We start from the raw sequence: 13,127 nt of genomic DNA on the forward strand, positions 1-13,127 counted from the left end.
ACATATGTGGGGTTAGTGAGACCCCCACAAGGTGGATTAGGGAGCATGGATCTGCCCAGTTCCCCAGGTTACACTGCACAGGCTCCTCAGCATTGGGACACTGTGCAGCTATGTGTCCCCACTCCCCGCAGGCATAACATCTGTATGGAGCCCTAGGCGTTCCCCGGTCTCTTGGTTTGGGCATCTAACATCACGATCCTCTTCTCCCTCAGTGCTCCGACTCTTTGTGGCCTCTGATGGGCCTTCAGCCTCTCTCTTTTTCCACCTGGGCCCTCGTGGTGGCCCAGTCACCCGAACTTTAGGGCTTGGTGCTGCTAGTTTAACCCGGTGTGCCTCTTCCTTAACTGGTCGGGTCAGCTCCCTCACTGTCCTTCGCCTCTCTACCAGGACGACAACCTCGTCATAGGTGGAGGGTTCGTTCTGGCTTACCCAGGCATGAAGGTCTGGTGGTAGTCCCCTCATGTATCGGTCGATGACCAGAACCATTAGTATCTCTTCCGGACTCCGGGACTCTGTTTGCAACCACTTTCGTGCGAGATGGATGAGGTCGTACAATTGGGACCGCGGGGTTTTGTCTTCCTGGTACCTCCAACCGTGATACTGCTGGGCCCGCACTGCTGTCGTTACCCCAGATCTGGCCAGGATCTCTGCTTTCAGCTGGGGGTAGTCTGCCGCAGCCTCTTCAGGTAGATCATGGTAGGCCTTCTGGGCCTCCCCACACAGGAATGGGGCAAGGATGCCAGACCACTGATCTCGAGGCCAGGCCTCCCGTAGGGCTGTCCTCTCAAAGGCCAGAAGGTAAGCCTCTACATCATCCTCCTGTGTAATTTTCTGCAGCCAATGGCTGGCCCGTATGAGCCGCGTCCCATCATTGCCGCGATTCAGCTCTGTAAGGGATTTTACCTGGTTTACCAGTTCCCGCAACATAGCTCGGTCTTGAGCAGCCTGGTCCATCAGGAGGCGATTAGTCTCTTGCTGCAGCCATACTGCCTCCTGTTGGGCGGCTGCCTGGACACAGGTAGCCTCCTGCTGGGCCGCCGTAGCTTGTATCAGTGCCCGCACTACGTCATCCATTGTGGTGAAAAAAATAAACCCTCTCCCTTTTTTTTGTTTTTTGTTTTTTGTTTTTTTAAATCACCCTCCTTCTTCCGCCGTGCTGTGCACCCCAAGATCCCACGCCTGACACCAGTGTGACAAAGTTCCTCCTGTATCTTGGTGGGTCCTGCGTTTATTGGCGGATTTTCTTGCCTCAGACATTCACCATGTGGGTTGGGGAACAGCCCAGAGACCTTCCCCTCTGGAAGAACCCATAGTCCAGGTCAATTGGGAGGTTTGGGGGGAACCCGGACCCGCCCTCTACTCCGGGTTCCAGCCCAGGGCCCTGTGGACTGCAGCTGTCTATAGAGCCTCCTGTAACAGCTGCATGACAGCTACAACTCCCTGGGCTACTTCCCCATGGCCTCCTCCAAACACCTTCCTTATTCTCACCACAGGACCTTCCTCCTGGTGTCTGATAACGCTTGTGCTCCTCAGTCCTCCAGCAGCACACCCTCTCACGCTCAGCTCCTTGCGCCTCTTGCTCCCAGCTCCTCACACTCACACCACAAACTCAAGTGAGCTCCTTTTTAAAGCCCAGGTGCCCTGATTAGCCTGCCTTAATTGATTCTAGCAGCTTCTTCTTAATTGACTCCAGGTGTCCTAATTAGCCTGCCTGCCTTAACTGGTTCTAGCAGGTTCCTGATTACTCTAGTGCAGCCCCTGCTCTGGTCACTCAGGGAACAGAAAACTACTCATCCAGTGACCAGTATATTTGCCCTCTACCAGACTCCTGTACCCCACTGGTCTGGGTCTGTCACAAGTGTTTATCAAAACTGGGGACTGTGCCTGTGATAACGGGGATCTTGAGTAGGGTTACCATATTAAACAAATAAAAAAAGAGGACCCTCCACGGGGCTCTGGCCCTGCCCATTTCGACACCCCCAGCCCCGCCCCAACTCTGCCCCTTCCCCGCCCCAACCCCGCCCTAACTCCGCCCCCTCCTCCCTCCCACTCCCAGCCACGCGAAAAGGGCTGCCCTAGCGCTACCGGCTTCACAGTTTGCTTGGCAGCCCCCAGACCCTGCGCCCCCGTCCGGCGCTTCCCCAGCGCAGCTGGAGCCCGGGAGGGGAAGCGCCCAGCCGGGGGCGCAGGGTCTGGAGGCTGCCCGGCAAACCGTGAAGCCGGTAGCGCTCGGGCTTCGGGCACCCCCATGCCTCCGGACCCTGCGCCCCCGGCCAGGCACTTCCCCTCCCGGGCTCCGGCGGCGCAGGGTCCGGAGGCATGGGGGCTGCCCGAAGCCCGTAGCGCTCGGCTCTTAAACAGAGCTGAAGAGTCAGGGGAGGAGCAGAGCCGCCGCGGCCGGAGGCTCTGCTCCTCCCCTGACTCTTCGGCCCTGTTTAAGAGCCGAGCTGCCCGAGCACTACCGGCTTCGGGCAGCCCCCATGCCTCCGGACCCCAGCCGCCGGCCGGGCACTTCCCCTCCCGGACTCCGGCGGCGCAGGGTCCGGAGGCATGGGGGCTGCCTGAAGCCCATAGCGCTCGGGCAGCTCGGCTCTTAAACAGAGCCGAAGAGTCAGGGGAGGAGCAGAGCAGCCGCGGGAGGGGAAGTGCCCAGCCGGCATTTTCCCGGACATGTTCGGCTTTTTGGCAATTCCCCCCGGACGGGGGTTTGATTGCCGAAAAGCCGGACATGTTCGGGAAAAAACGGATGTATGGTAACCCTAATCTTGAGAGCCTAACATAAAAGATTATCTCTTTTTGATGATGGATGGCTGCTGTGTGGTTACAGAGTCACCATAGCACAGGATGTTTTCAGTAACTGTACAACATGCAGTTTTCTGAGGTCTGCTTTGATTCATCCTGAATTCACCATCCGTGGGCCCACAACAAATATGGCTGGATCACCTTCCCATTTAATCCAGTTTAGCAAAAACAGATCCACTGGGCCACATGGTATGCTGGTGAAACTCCATTGATTTCAGTGGCATGAATTGATACCATAGACATGAATTTGGCTTTTATTTTTAACTTATTTTATGTTTTGAAAATATTTATTTATTAGACACTTTGTAACAGCAATGTCTCAAGTGTGCCTGGCATTTACAAGCTTGGCCTAAATAAACTCTGACTGAAAGCAACAATAATTCATGGAGATTCTCTTGTCCCTCAAGGTACAGAAGCCTGTGTTTTTGGAGCAGAAGGTCCAGGGTTCTGTTCATTCCCAATGCCACATTTGTGTAATATAGCTAGCAATCATGGTGGATTTGTTAGAGAGACTGACAGGAAATTAATCTGAACAGAGCAAGAGACAGGAGCAACAAGAACCGAAGTTAGAACTGAAGGGATCTTAATTAAAACAATAGTACTAACAGTATATAAAGGGAACCTGGAATGTGCAGCATTTGTCACCTTGTGCTGTTTCATTTGTGAACAGCCTGCTAAAGTGGGCACTGATGTGCTGTGTAAAGGTGTAGCCAGAAATCCATTCCTTCTCAGTGAACAGTTGGGGCTCTGAGAACCATTTGGCTGAAGGGCCATCTGGACACCTGTGGATAGATGTACTGGCCACATTAACTCAGGGCAGCCTGAGAGTTCTCTGTGCAAAGATGAGGTTGGATCAAAAATGAGGAATCTGCTGCTTGTGTGACTGCTCATTAGCCTTCTCCCTAATGGGGTGGAATGCATTTGGTCCAAGAGTTCAGAGAACCCTTTCTCAAAGCCAAGTTCTGAACCAAGAAAAACTGAAGCCTGATGCTGAAAGACCATGCGGGACGATTACCCCAGCAGGAAATTGCAACCTCTCAGCTTCCAGCTGGCAGGGGAGGATAAACACCTGGAAGGCTTGCTGCGGGGAGCTGAGCTGTTGTAAATTGATAGGTATGTGGGTTTCTTACAGGGAAGCCCTGGCCAGACCAAACAGCAGTTCTGCTGAATACTGTAGAGGGATGGGAGGTTGAACGAAGAAAAGGGAAAGAAGGAACAGAGTCAAGCAGCAATTACTTGTGTTTGTCCTCCTTCCCGTCTGACAAAGCTCTGATCCTCTGCGTTCATGGTGCCTCCTTAATGCAGAATGATTAGGGATATGGATGCAGCACTGTGATGTGCTCTTCAAGAAGGGTGCTGTGCATTAGAACAAAACCAGAGACATTTCCTGCAAAGTTTTCCCTTTTGTTGCTTCATACTCCTCCTCTAGGACTTTCATTCATAGGAGGGAAAATATGCCGGTAGTTTGGTAAGAAACCTCTCCTTGCTTATTGTGGCAGGTGCTGTGCTTGTAAGAGAAATAAATGTTTTGTGTCAGCTACTCCCCACTGTGAGGGGAAAATGAAGTGAGACACGTGCTTGGACTAAGGAAGGGGAGAATGACTGCAACACTGTCCCCTGCTACATGTAGGGATCTGGTTCCCTTGCCTCAAAGTGGAACTTAATGCAGTGAAGAACCCACTTCAGAGAGTTTGCCATCACAGCTTCAGTGTAAATGCTACATCCTGCAGCACCAACTGCAAACAAAGCAGCCAGGACTGCACAGTTCCCCAGAACATCCAGTTCCCCATGCAGTATTTGCTGTGTGCAACTGAAAGATTCCCGCTTCTCTCTAGAGGCAGGCTGTGTGTGTAGTAAGAGGCCTCCTCAGTGATCTCAGCCTGGATTGATAGAGAGAGATCCTTTCAGAATCACTGGTCTCCTGGTGGGATTCTCCCTGGCTACTTGGCTGTAATTAAAGGCAGGGGGTGGTTTGCTTAATGAAATTGTATGTACAGAATAAATAAATCAAACATTACAGCATTAGTAGGCAGAAGGCTGTTCAGCTAAATGTACCAGCAGGTGTTAAAGGTGTGCACTGCTGGAGTGTCACTCAACTAGCATTAGGCATTAAGAATTCACTGCCTGAGTTGGGAAGACATTTGAGAAATATATGATTTCTCTCCAGTTCGTTTTCACACTTTCTCCTCCTCTTCCTTCTCTCTCTCTCTCTGTGTGCCTGTGATGCCCTCTCTGTTCATACCCCCTTCTTTTTCCCCACTCCCATAACTGTTAGGCAAGCTAAGCACCTTTAAAAGGGTTTCCTCCCCCTGTGATACTCTTGGACAACTGTTCTATCAAGGATAATCAAGGGCATATAAATCATGAAGGTTGCAGGAGAGTGTTCTATTCCACCCCAGCCCTAAAATACAGCCCTTTGATGGCATTATGAAATGAAATGTGTTTCTGCCCCTGCCTTTCCCTGTTCCACTGGAACCAAAGAAACCCAGACAAGGGATCAATTTAGAAAAGACATTAAAAAAAAAGATAGTTTGGGATTTTTATTCCACTTTTCTCATTTTAAAATAAATTTTTCTGGTCCTTTTCCTTTGCTGCCATTCATACATATTTTATATATTCATTAGAGAAAAGACTTTAAAACATCCACAAATCTTGCCTTGCTCACCCAGAGTGACACTTTGAGCTTTACACATTTTGCTGGGAAGGTTGTTATTATTTTGCCATGGCCAGCCTGCGAAACCTGTCACAGCTCCAAACGATTTACATGGATGGGCTGTTGATGGGGAAAGGCCTCAGATTCTGCTAGGAGCTAAAAGCACAGTAACGGCGCTCAGCCCCTCTTTCCCCTTCTGTCCTAAACAAACTGCTTCTTACATAAAGAAAATTTACCTTTCTAAACAAAGAGGTGTTTGCAACATTGCATAATTTTCCTTTTAGAACATTGTGTGGTGCTAAAAGAGGTTGTACAACATTCATGTGTGTGACCAGGTGTGTGTCTCATACAGCCATGCTGTCCCTCTCTCTCTCTCTCTCTCTCTCTCTCTCTCTCTCTCTCTCAAAGAATGTGTCAGCATTCCCAGATAATTAAAAACAATGTTTTTGGGGTAGTTGGTGCAGGCACTTGACAGTGACATTTTACATTTTGTCCCCATATATCTTCTTATGCATTTATGAGCTACCATATATGCGTGAGCATGATTGCAGTGCACATCCCTCTGGGGCACTCAGCACATCAGTTGAAAAGGGGAGACTTCGGAATAAGAGCAACAGGGCATATCCCTGCTGTTACTAAAAGTACTTTGGGATCCTTAATATCCAGGGTGAGGAGATGAGACACTTTTTTTTTTTTTTTTATTGTTAAGGTTTCGTTTGAAGGACCCCATACACAGAGAAGTGCATGTCACTCACTTTAGCTACCTTGGAAGGGTAAAAAGCTGAGTTGACCCTACTATGATTTGAATCTTTTGTTGTAACGAGATTGAGTTTTCCAACCTGACCTTTAGACCATGAAGCTGTCCCTTTCAGAGTCTGCATTTTATTGTTATGGTGAAATATTGACAGTGAATGGTGTCTACTGTTGTTTGGATAATTCAGAAACATAAGGGTGCAGAAAAAGTGATCATGGGGGTATTGAAGTAGGACAATTTTTGCAAAGGTTTCTTATTACATGTCTGTTGCTACTACAAAAAGGGAACCTTAAGTATCCAGTTAGGATTCTATCTGTGCATCTTATTTGGCTCCCATAATCATGGTATCTCGGTGCTTTTGATGTATTCATTCTCACAACACTCCGGTGAGGTAGGGGAGTGCTAATAGTGTCGTTTCAGAGAAGGGGAACTGAGGCAGTGAGAGACTAAGTGTTTTGCCCAAAGACTCACGGTTCCTTGCTCTGCCACAGAACTCCTGTATGTAGGGTGTCTAGAGTCCCAGGCCCTAACCACTGGAGCCACCCTTCTTTTCCAGGAAAATACTTTTCAGAATTAGGTTCGTACTTGTCTGAGAATTGGTATTTTGGCTCCTCTGATTTAAAAAAAACCAACACCATGGAAATTGTGGGCTGGGGTGAGTATTTAGCATTGACCAGTGGTGACTTGTCCAGAAGTTTAAGGGAGAAAATTGACTGTCTAATCCTCCTCAGTCATGGAGAGAGATGTTGGTTGTGAAGGGAGTGTGGATGGTGAGCATGGAGGTTACAACTATGGGAGCTTTCTCTGTCCTCCAGCAGGAATCAGAAGAGCCCCTGAGTGGGAAAGCAGGATATGATTTCATATTTCAGATGCATGAATAGGTTTTGCGTCTTTCCTTCATACGGCAGCACATTCTACTAGGTATTTGTATTGAATAATAAACCGCAGTTACTCCACTTGCTATCAAGGAAAAATAAAACAATGTGACAATGGACTTGTCCCAAAAGACATTGAATGCCAGATCTGTTGTAAAGATCCAGGCTGAGTGAAAGCCAGTTTTCATGTGCTTGACCTAGTGCTTTGGTCACTTTTAAACACCAGAGTTATTTGAACAGGGAATAGAAAATGTAAATGAGATTATACAAAATGATGAAATCTGCTGTGGTACATGCCTGTTGGTATTTTCCCTCTACTTTTATCCTTGTAAGGCCACGTAAAGTGAGTTGGCATAAAAATCAAGGCTTTAAATTGTTCCCTTCTCTGGGTTGCCTAGAGTATCTGTATTTTGGACTGTAAGAGCTTTGGGGCAAGATCTGTCTTCATGTCTGTGTTTTGTACAGCCACAAGCACATTGTCAACGCTAAGTAAATAGTAAAAATGTGCCTCAATCTCATTTTCGGTACTTCTGCATCTTCACATGATTGAGACTGGCGTCGCTGGGTGTTGCCACTGAACATGAGAAATGAGGACAGTAAATTACCCAATATGTGGGAATGCCCTTTTACCTACTTTTAATTGAGGATTGCTTGACCCCAGTTATATGGACTGTGACTCCCTTCTGTAAATGCCACACTTTTATGTCTTATTTCCTTTTCTTGGCAAATCAGGCTTTGCAATTTTCTCTGGAATCATTCCCCACCCCCACTCTATGTTAGTGTAACTGCCCCTCATTATTGTGTGGATTTTTGTAATGCTTTTTTTCTGCAGGATTGTATCATGGACAATTCAAGCAGCTTTTCTTTCATAATCATTGTATTAATTTTTTTTTCAATTTTCTATGTCTCTTACTATGCCCCATTGTTCACAGATATATTTTTGTGTGTACTATTTACTGTGCCAGCTGCTCTTGGTATGTAAGTTAGAGTATATGAAAAGTTTCCTACTGCTAAAGTTTTGTGGACGTGGTGTAAAGAGGATTTGATGGAGTGTTGTTATCTAGGGCAGACTATGAATCAGGGACATACACAGAATACATTTCAGGAAAGCAAAAACATCTGAGTCCCAGATTTATCAGGTGAAAAATGTCAGCTAACAAAATCTGCACTGGTGTTAGCCTATTCATTCACTTGTAAGGAGAAGGGGCAGAAAGCAGCACTGGATTTGTATATCCACTTGGAACGGATTTTGGGTGCAGCTCCTGCTATAGGTAGCCATGGCAGGGTGGAGGATCAGAAAAGCAGAGTTAAATAGTTATCCCCTCAGAGGAAGTCCTGAGGGGAGTGTAACAACCCCGTACCTGCACCCTTTCTGCAAGATATCCTAGAGAACAGGGAGCATATAGGTAACCTAGAAGGATGTCAAAGGAACCATCTGGCCAATGCAGCAGCTATATGAAGGAGAGGTTGAATTAAGATTCCTATAGATTTTTTAATGTTTTCCTAATCAGAATTTACTTTTTAAGTTGAAATTCTCATAAACATCTTTGTTATTAATATTCCCTTTGTACTTAAACTTTTTAGGCAACTGACAATGATGTGGGCACTTATGGGAAAGTCAGCTATTTTTTCAGTGATGATCCTGACAGGTAAGTGCGACAAAACCTCTCAGATAGTTTCAGTTCCTTAAAATCCCCTTTCAGTCTTGCCATGAATTTACAAAATTGGAATGTTGGTAACTTTAATCTGTGAAGTCTTTCTTGAAAGAGAGGCTACCATAAACTGTCGCAGGGAGGGCGAATTGATCCTAATAGAAGGCCTATTCCAGTTTTTACATGGCTTGTTTTCTGTTTAAATTTCTCGTGTGATTTGGGTGCTCATAAATTGAGGGACAGACAGGGCTGGATCATACCAGAGGGCTTAATCCTACACCTATTGAGGTGAATAGCAAAACTTCCATTGACTCCAATGGGATCAGCCCTATACTAAGTGCGGATACTGTTCAAGCCATCTCTGCCAGTTCATATCAGTCCAGATCTGTATCTGGTTTTGGTGTCCACACTTGGAAAAAGGATAGTGGAAAATTGGAGAGGGTTCAGAAAAAAGCTACAAGAATGGTTTGAGGTTTGTCAGGCACAGCTTAAGATGAGAGATTTACAGAACTCAGTCTATTTAGTTTATCAAAGAGAAGACTCAAGCCGTCTATAAGTACCTGCACAGAGAGAAATTTTCTGGTACTAGACTGAGGTTTAGTATATCAGAGAAACGTGTAACATCATCCATGGCTCGACATATTCAAAAGGGAAATAAAGTGCAAATTTTAACAGTGAGGATAGTTAACTTTTGGAACAAGTTACCAAAGGATGTGGTGGATTGTCCATCACTTTGAATCTTTAAATCTGGGCTGGGTGTTTTTTAAAAGATAGGCTTTTGTTCAGTCACAAGTTGTTGGGCCCCATACAGGCTTGCTAAATCAACAGGACTAAAGCCTGTGCTTAAAGAGAAACACACTTAAATTGCTTTGCTAAATCAGGACCTAGCTGCACAAATATGTAACTTGAGGCCAACACATACACGTAATAACAACTTATATGATAGTATTAGAGCTACACATGGGACTCACTTCTGCCGTGGGTGAGTGATTGGGAGTCCTTTGCTACAATGGAAGGAATATGGTATTGACATTAAGGTGTAAAAGGGGTAAAATTCATCCCGGGTGTGATTCCATTGACTTCAATGGGAGCTGCAGCTGCTCAGCCCCTTTGAAAATCAGGTTGCTTATTTAAGTGTTTAAATGTGGATTTGGATGCCAGAGTTTGAAAATTTTGTCTTTGACCTCTTCGTGCCTCAGTTTCTTCAGGAGTTTGGCTTTAACTTTCCTGGTGCCTCATTTGCTCTGTCTGTAAAATGGGGTAAATAACACCTACCACCCAGAGGCTGAGGGTGCATCAGTGTCTGAAAAGTATGATGAGCTCTTCAGTTGGAAGAGGCTATAGTACTGTGAAATGTTACGGTCAGGAGGAACCTATGAGATGATACGCACAGCATCAAACCTTTTCCAATTTCCCTCTATGCCTCTTTCTTACGGTGTTGTTTCAGGCTGCTGTTTCCTGTCTGCCTGAAATGAGGGTTTGATTTGGTAACTCCTCTGCTCCCCCTCTCTTTTTGCTTGGCAGGTTCTCCCTGGATAAAGACACAGGCGTGATCACACTGATCGCCCGGTTAGACTTTGAAACGACGCAGCGCTACACACTGACTGTGATTGCCAGGGACGGGGGTGGGGAAGAGACTACAGGGCGAGTGAGGATTAACGTTCTGGATATCAACGATAATGTCCCCACCTTCCAGAAAGAATCCTATTTGGGGGCTCTCCGGGAAAATGAGCCTTCGGTCACTCAGGTGGTCCGTCTCAGGGTAAGAAATGGAAGCGCCGATTCACTTTCTACTATACTTCCCTTTCTCCAGATACACAATGGTCAATATTATTAGGGGGACCTGTGATCCAGGATTTCTCCAGCTAGGGTAAGTCTCAGATGGACCAGGAAGAGGAGAGAAACAGCAGGAAGTGCATTTTAAGTCTTTTTTTCCTCTTCACTCTTTTAATTTCTCTTTTACTCATCATTGCTCTCTGTCATCCCCTCCCGTTTGAAAGCAGTCTGAAGCCCTGGTGGTGAAGCCCCACGGAGAGAGCTACCCACTATAATTAAACCCTTTATGAATGCAATTAAACAGGAGTATTACTGGTCAGGAATATGGGGGGGGGGGAGGAGGAGAAGGAATTGCAGACCATCTGCTCCTTTGCATGCTTTAATTGCTCCTTATTGTGAAATGCAACTGACTCTGCTTCTCTAGCTGCCTAGACTTTCCCCATGTCCCTTTCCTCCCCTCCTCCTACCCTGGCTTCCTTGGATGTGTGCAGGATTTACTGTATCAGACTTTATTACACTGAGTGATTGGGACTTCCCTGAAGGTGCTCTGGATTTTGTGACAGGATTGGAAAGATGCTAATGAATTCAGCTAAGTAAAGAGAAGAAAGTGTGTGAGGTTGGGAGAGCTGAGTTTCCATTATGAGTGTCTGTATAATCATCGCTCCGGAGTTCCTGTGAAATGCAGGGCTATAGAAGGACAGGAACGTACTGTTAAAGGGAAATGTAGAATTACTGAAGGCAGTGGAATTTCCATTTTGATAGGTTTGAAATTTGAGACAAGCTTATTCAACTTCAAAATTCATCATTGGCATGACAAGCTGTACACGGGTGGACAAGCTCCACAAATGTAGACAAGCCATGCTGAGCAAAGAGGAGGAGAGTCGCAAGGATTTCCCATCCCAGCTGTATCATCGCCAGAGCTACCCCTGGAGTATACCATACCCACTAGCAAAGCTTTCTCCAGAATGCAAACTCATCTTCATTATCATCAGATCCCTTCGTGATGAAATCTGCATTTACCTGTGGGAGTTGAGCAGTTTGTTGCTGATCGAATTGTAAGCTTTTTCTGTTTAAAAAAAGAGACAATGGAACCCACTTGTCTCCTTGAGCATGACAAGAATAAACTAGGCCTTTTGCAGTTTTCTTCAAGCTGGTATCTGTCTTCAGTAAACTCAGGCTGTGTGAGTACTGTAAGAGTATTGTGGTCATCTCTTAGATATTTTAGATCTAAGTGTCTGTTCTTTATAGGTGTGAGGGAATGGAGAGGAGGAGTTTAAGACACAGTGACTCTTCTCTCTGAGGTGGGATGTGAAGAGAGATGATGATTTCAAAACTCTGTCAGCTCTTGCTGCTCACCAATTCACAGAGCAAGGTGGTGTCTATCATTAGGGAATATTTCTGTCTTGTCCTCACAAACTCTGGCAAGCAGTCCAGAAAGAAGGAGGACACCTTATCCAAGGCACACATAAGTGAGAGGAGGAAAGGTTATTTGGCATAAACATGAAGATAAAAGGGTAGTCCAGAAGAAAACAGCAAGTGGAAACCAAGCCTTTCTGCTCCTTACAAATGTAAGGGACCCTGTGATGCAGTATATAAACTCCGCCCTAGCGTGGAAGGGGTTAAGAAGTTGCTTTGGGCTGGAGGGGCCCCGCCTCACCACACCTGCAAATGTGCCAGGACTGGAGGAAGAGTTAAAAAGAGGGAACTCCACTCAGACCAGGCAGGCCCGGAGAGAGCACTGACAGCTGCAGAGCCCTGCCCTCGCAGGAGGAGAGTACAGAACCCCTGAGTTGAAGGGGGAAAGAATTGAGGCTTGCACTGGATCCCAGAGAACTCTGAAGTGGACACTGATACTCCCAGGCCCCTCTGAAGTAAGAGACGCCCCTCTCCTAGAGGGAGCTACCTGCAGGTTTTTCTTTGCCTTTCTTTTGTTTAACCCCATTTGCTGACTATGGGCTGTTTGGTGGCATCACTGGGGACACAGAGAGGGAACGAGAGGCCCCAGCCTGAAGGTGAGCACTGGCGTGCTGAAAAGACCCCATAGCACCCGCTCTGTGGGTGAGGATGGAGTAATTGGACATGTGCATGCACTTTCCACGTAGCCTAAAGGGGGCACCCTGCCACAGACAGATCTGTGACAGACCCCCACACTCACCACCTAGAATTAGTTATGACCATAGTTAGACTAGGGCAAAGGCTGATATAAACCTTAGGAACATCCATTTACAGATATCCATTCCCTTACCACTACTGCCTCCCTTCTACACTGTTCATTTCCCCCTAGCCCCTTCTCCTCCCATCTTTTCCCCAAAATTGTTTGCCTTCTTTTCTCTGCGTATTAGGTTGCAGCATTTCTCAGAGACAGCGTCTGTGTTTATATGATAACACTGGGGCTTTTTTCTGCTTCAATCTAGGCAGCTGATGAAGATTCCTCTCCGAATAACCAGATCACTTACAGCATCGTGCAAGCTTCAGCCTTCCGAAGTTCGTTTGACATTAGTGTCTCTGAAGGGTATGGAGGTGAGCGCTGTTGGGGCACTGGTAGGGTGCGCCACGAGGGGGAGGGGCAAGGGGCCGAGTGGCACTCACGTGGGAGTGGTGGCTTGGTTATATAC

The 13,127-nt window shown here is 46.7% G+C and overlaps 1 protein-coding gene across 1 annotated transcript in view; it reads left to right on the top strand.

The window, feature by feature from the left end:
- Window positions 1-13,127, top strand: part of CDH23 (cadherin related 23) — a 547,959-nt gene that overhangs the window by 350,090 nt on the left and 184,742 nt on the right. The window contains exons 14-16 of the mRNA XM_065408191.1: window positions 8,669-8,733; window positions 10,261-10,498; window positions 12,927-13,032. Of these exons, the coding sequence (XP_065264263.1) occupies window positions 8,669-8,733; window positions 10,261-10,498; window positions 12,927-13,032 (409 nt within the window). The remainder of the gene's footprint in view (window positions 1-8,668; window positions 8,734-10,260; window positions 10,499-12,926; window positions 13,033-13,127) is intronic.

The sequence above is a fragment of the Emys orbicularis genome, chromosome 7, assembly GCF_028017835.1.
Source record: "Emys orbicularis isolate rEmyOrb1 chromosome 7, rEmyOrb1.hap1, whole genome shotgun sequence".
NCBI lineage: Eukaryota > Metazoa > Chordata > Testudines > Emydidae > Emys > Emys orbicularis.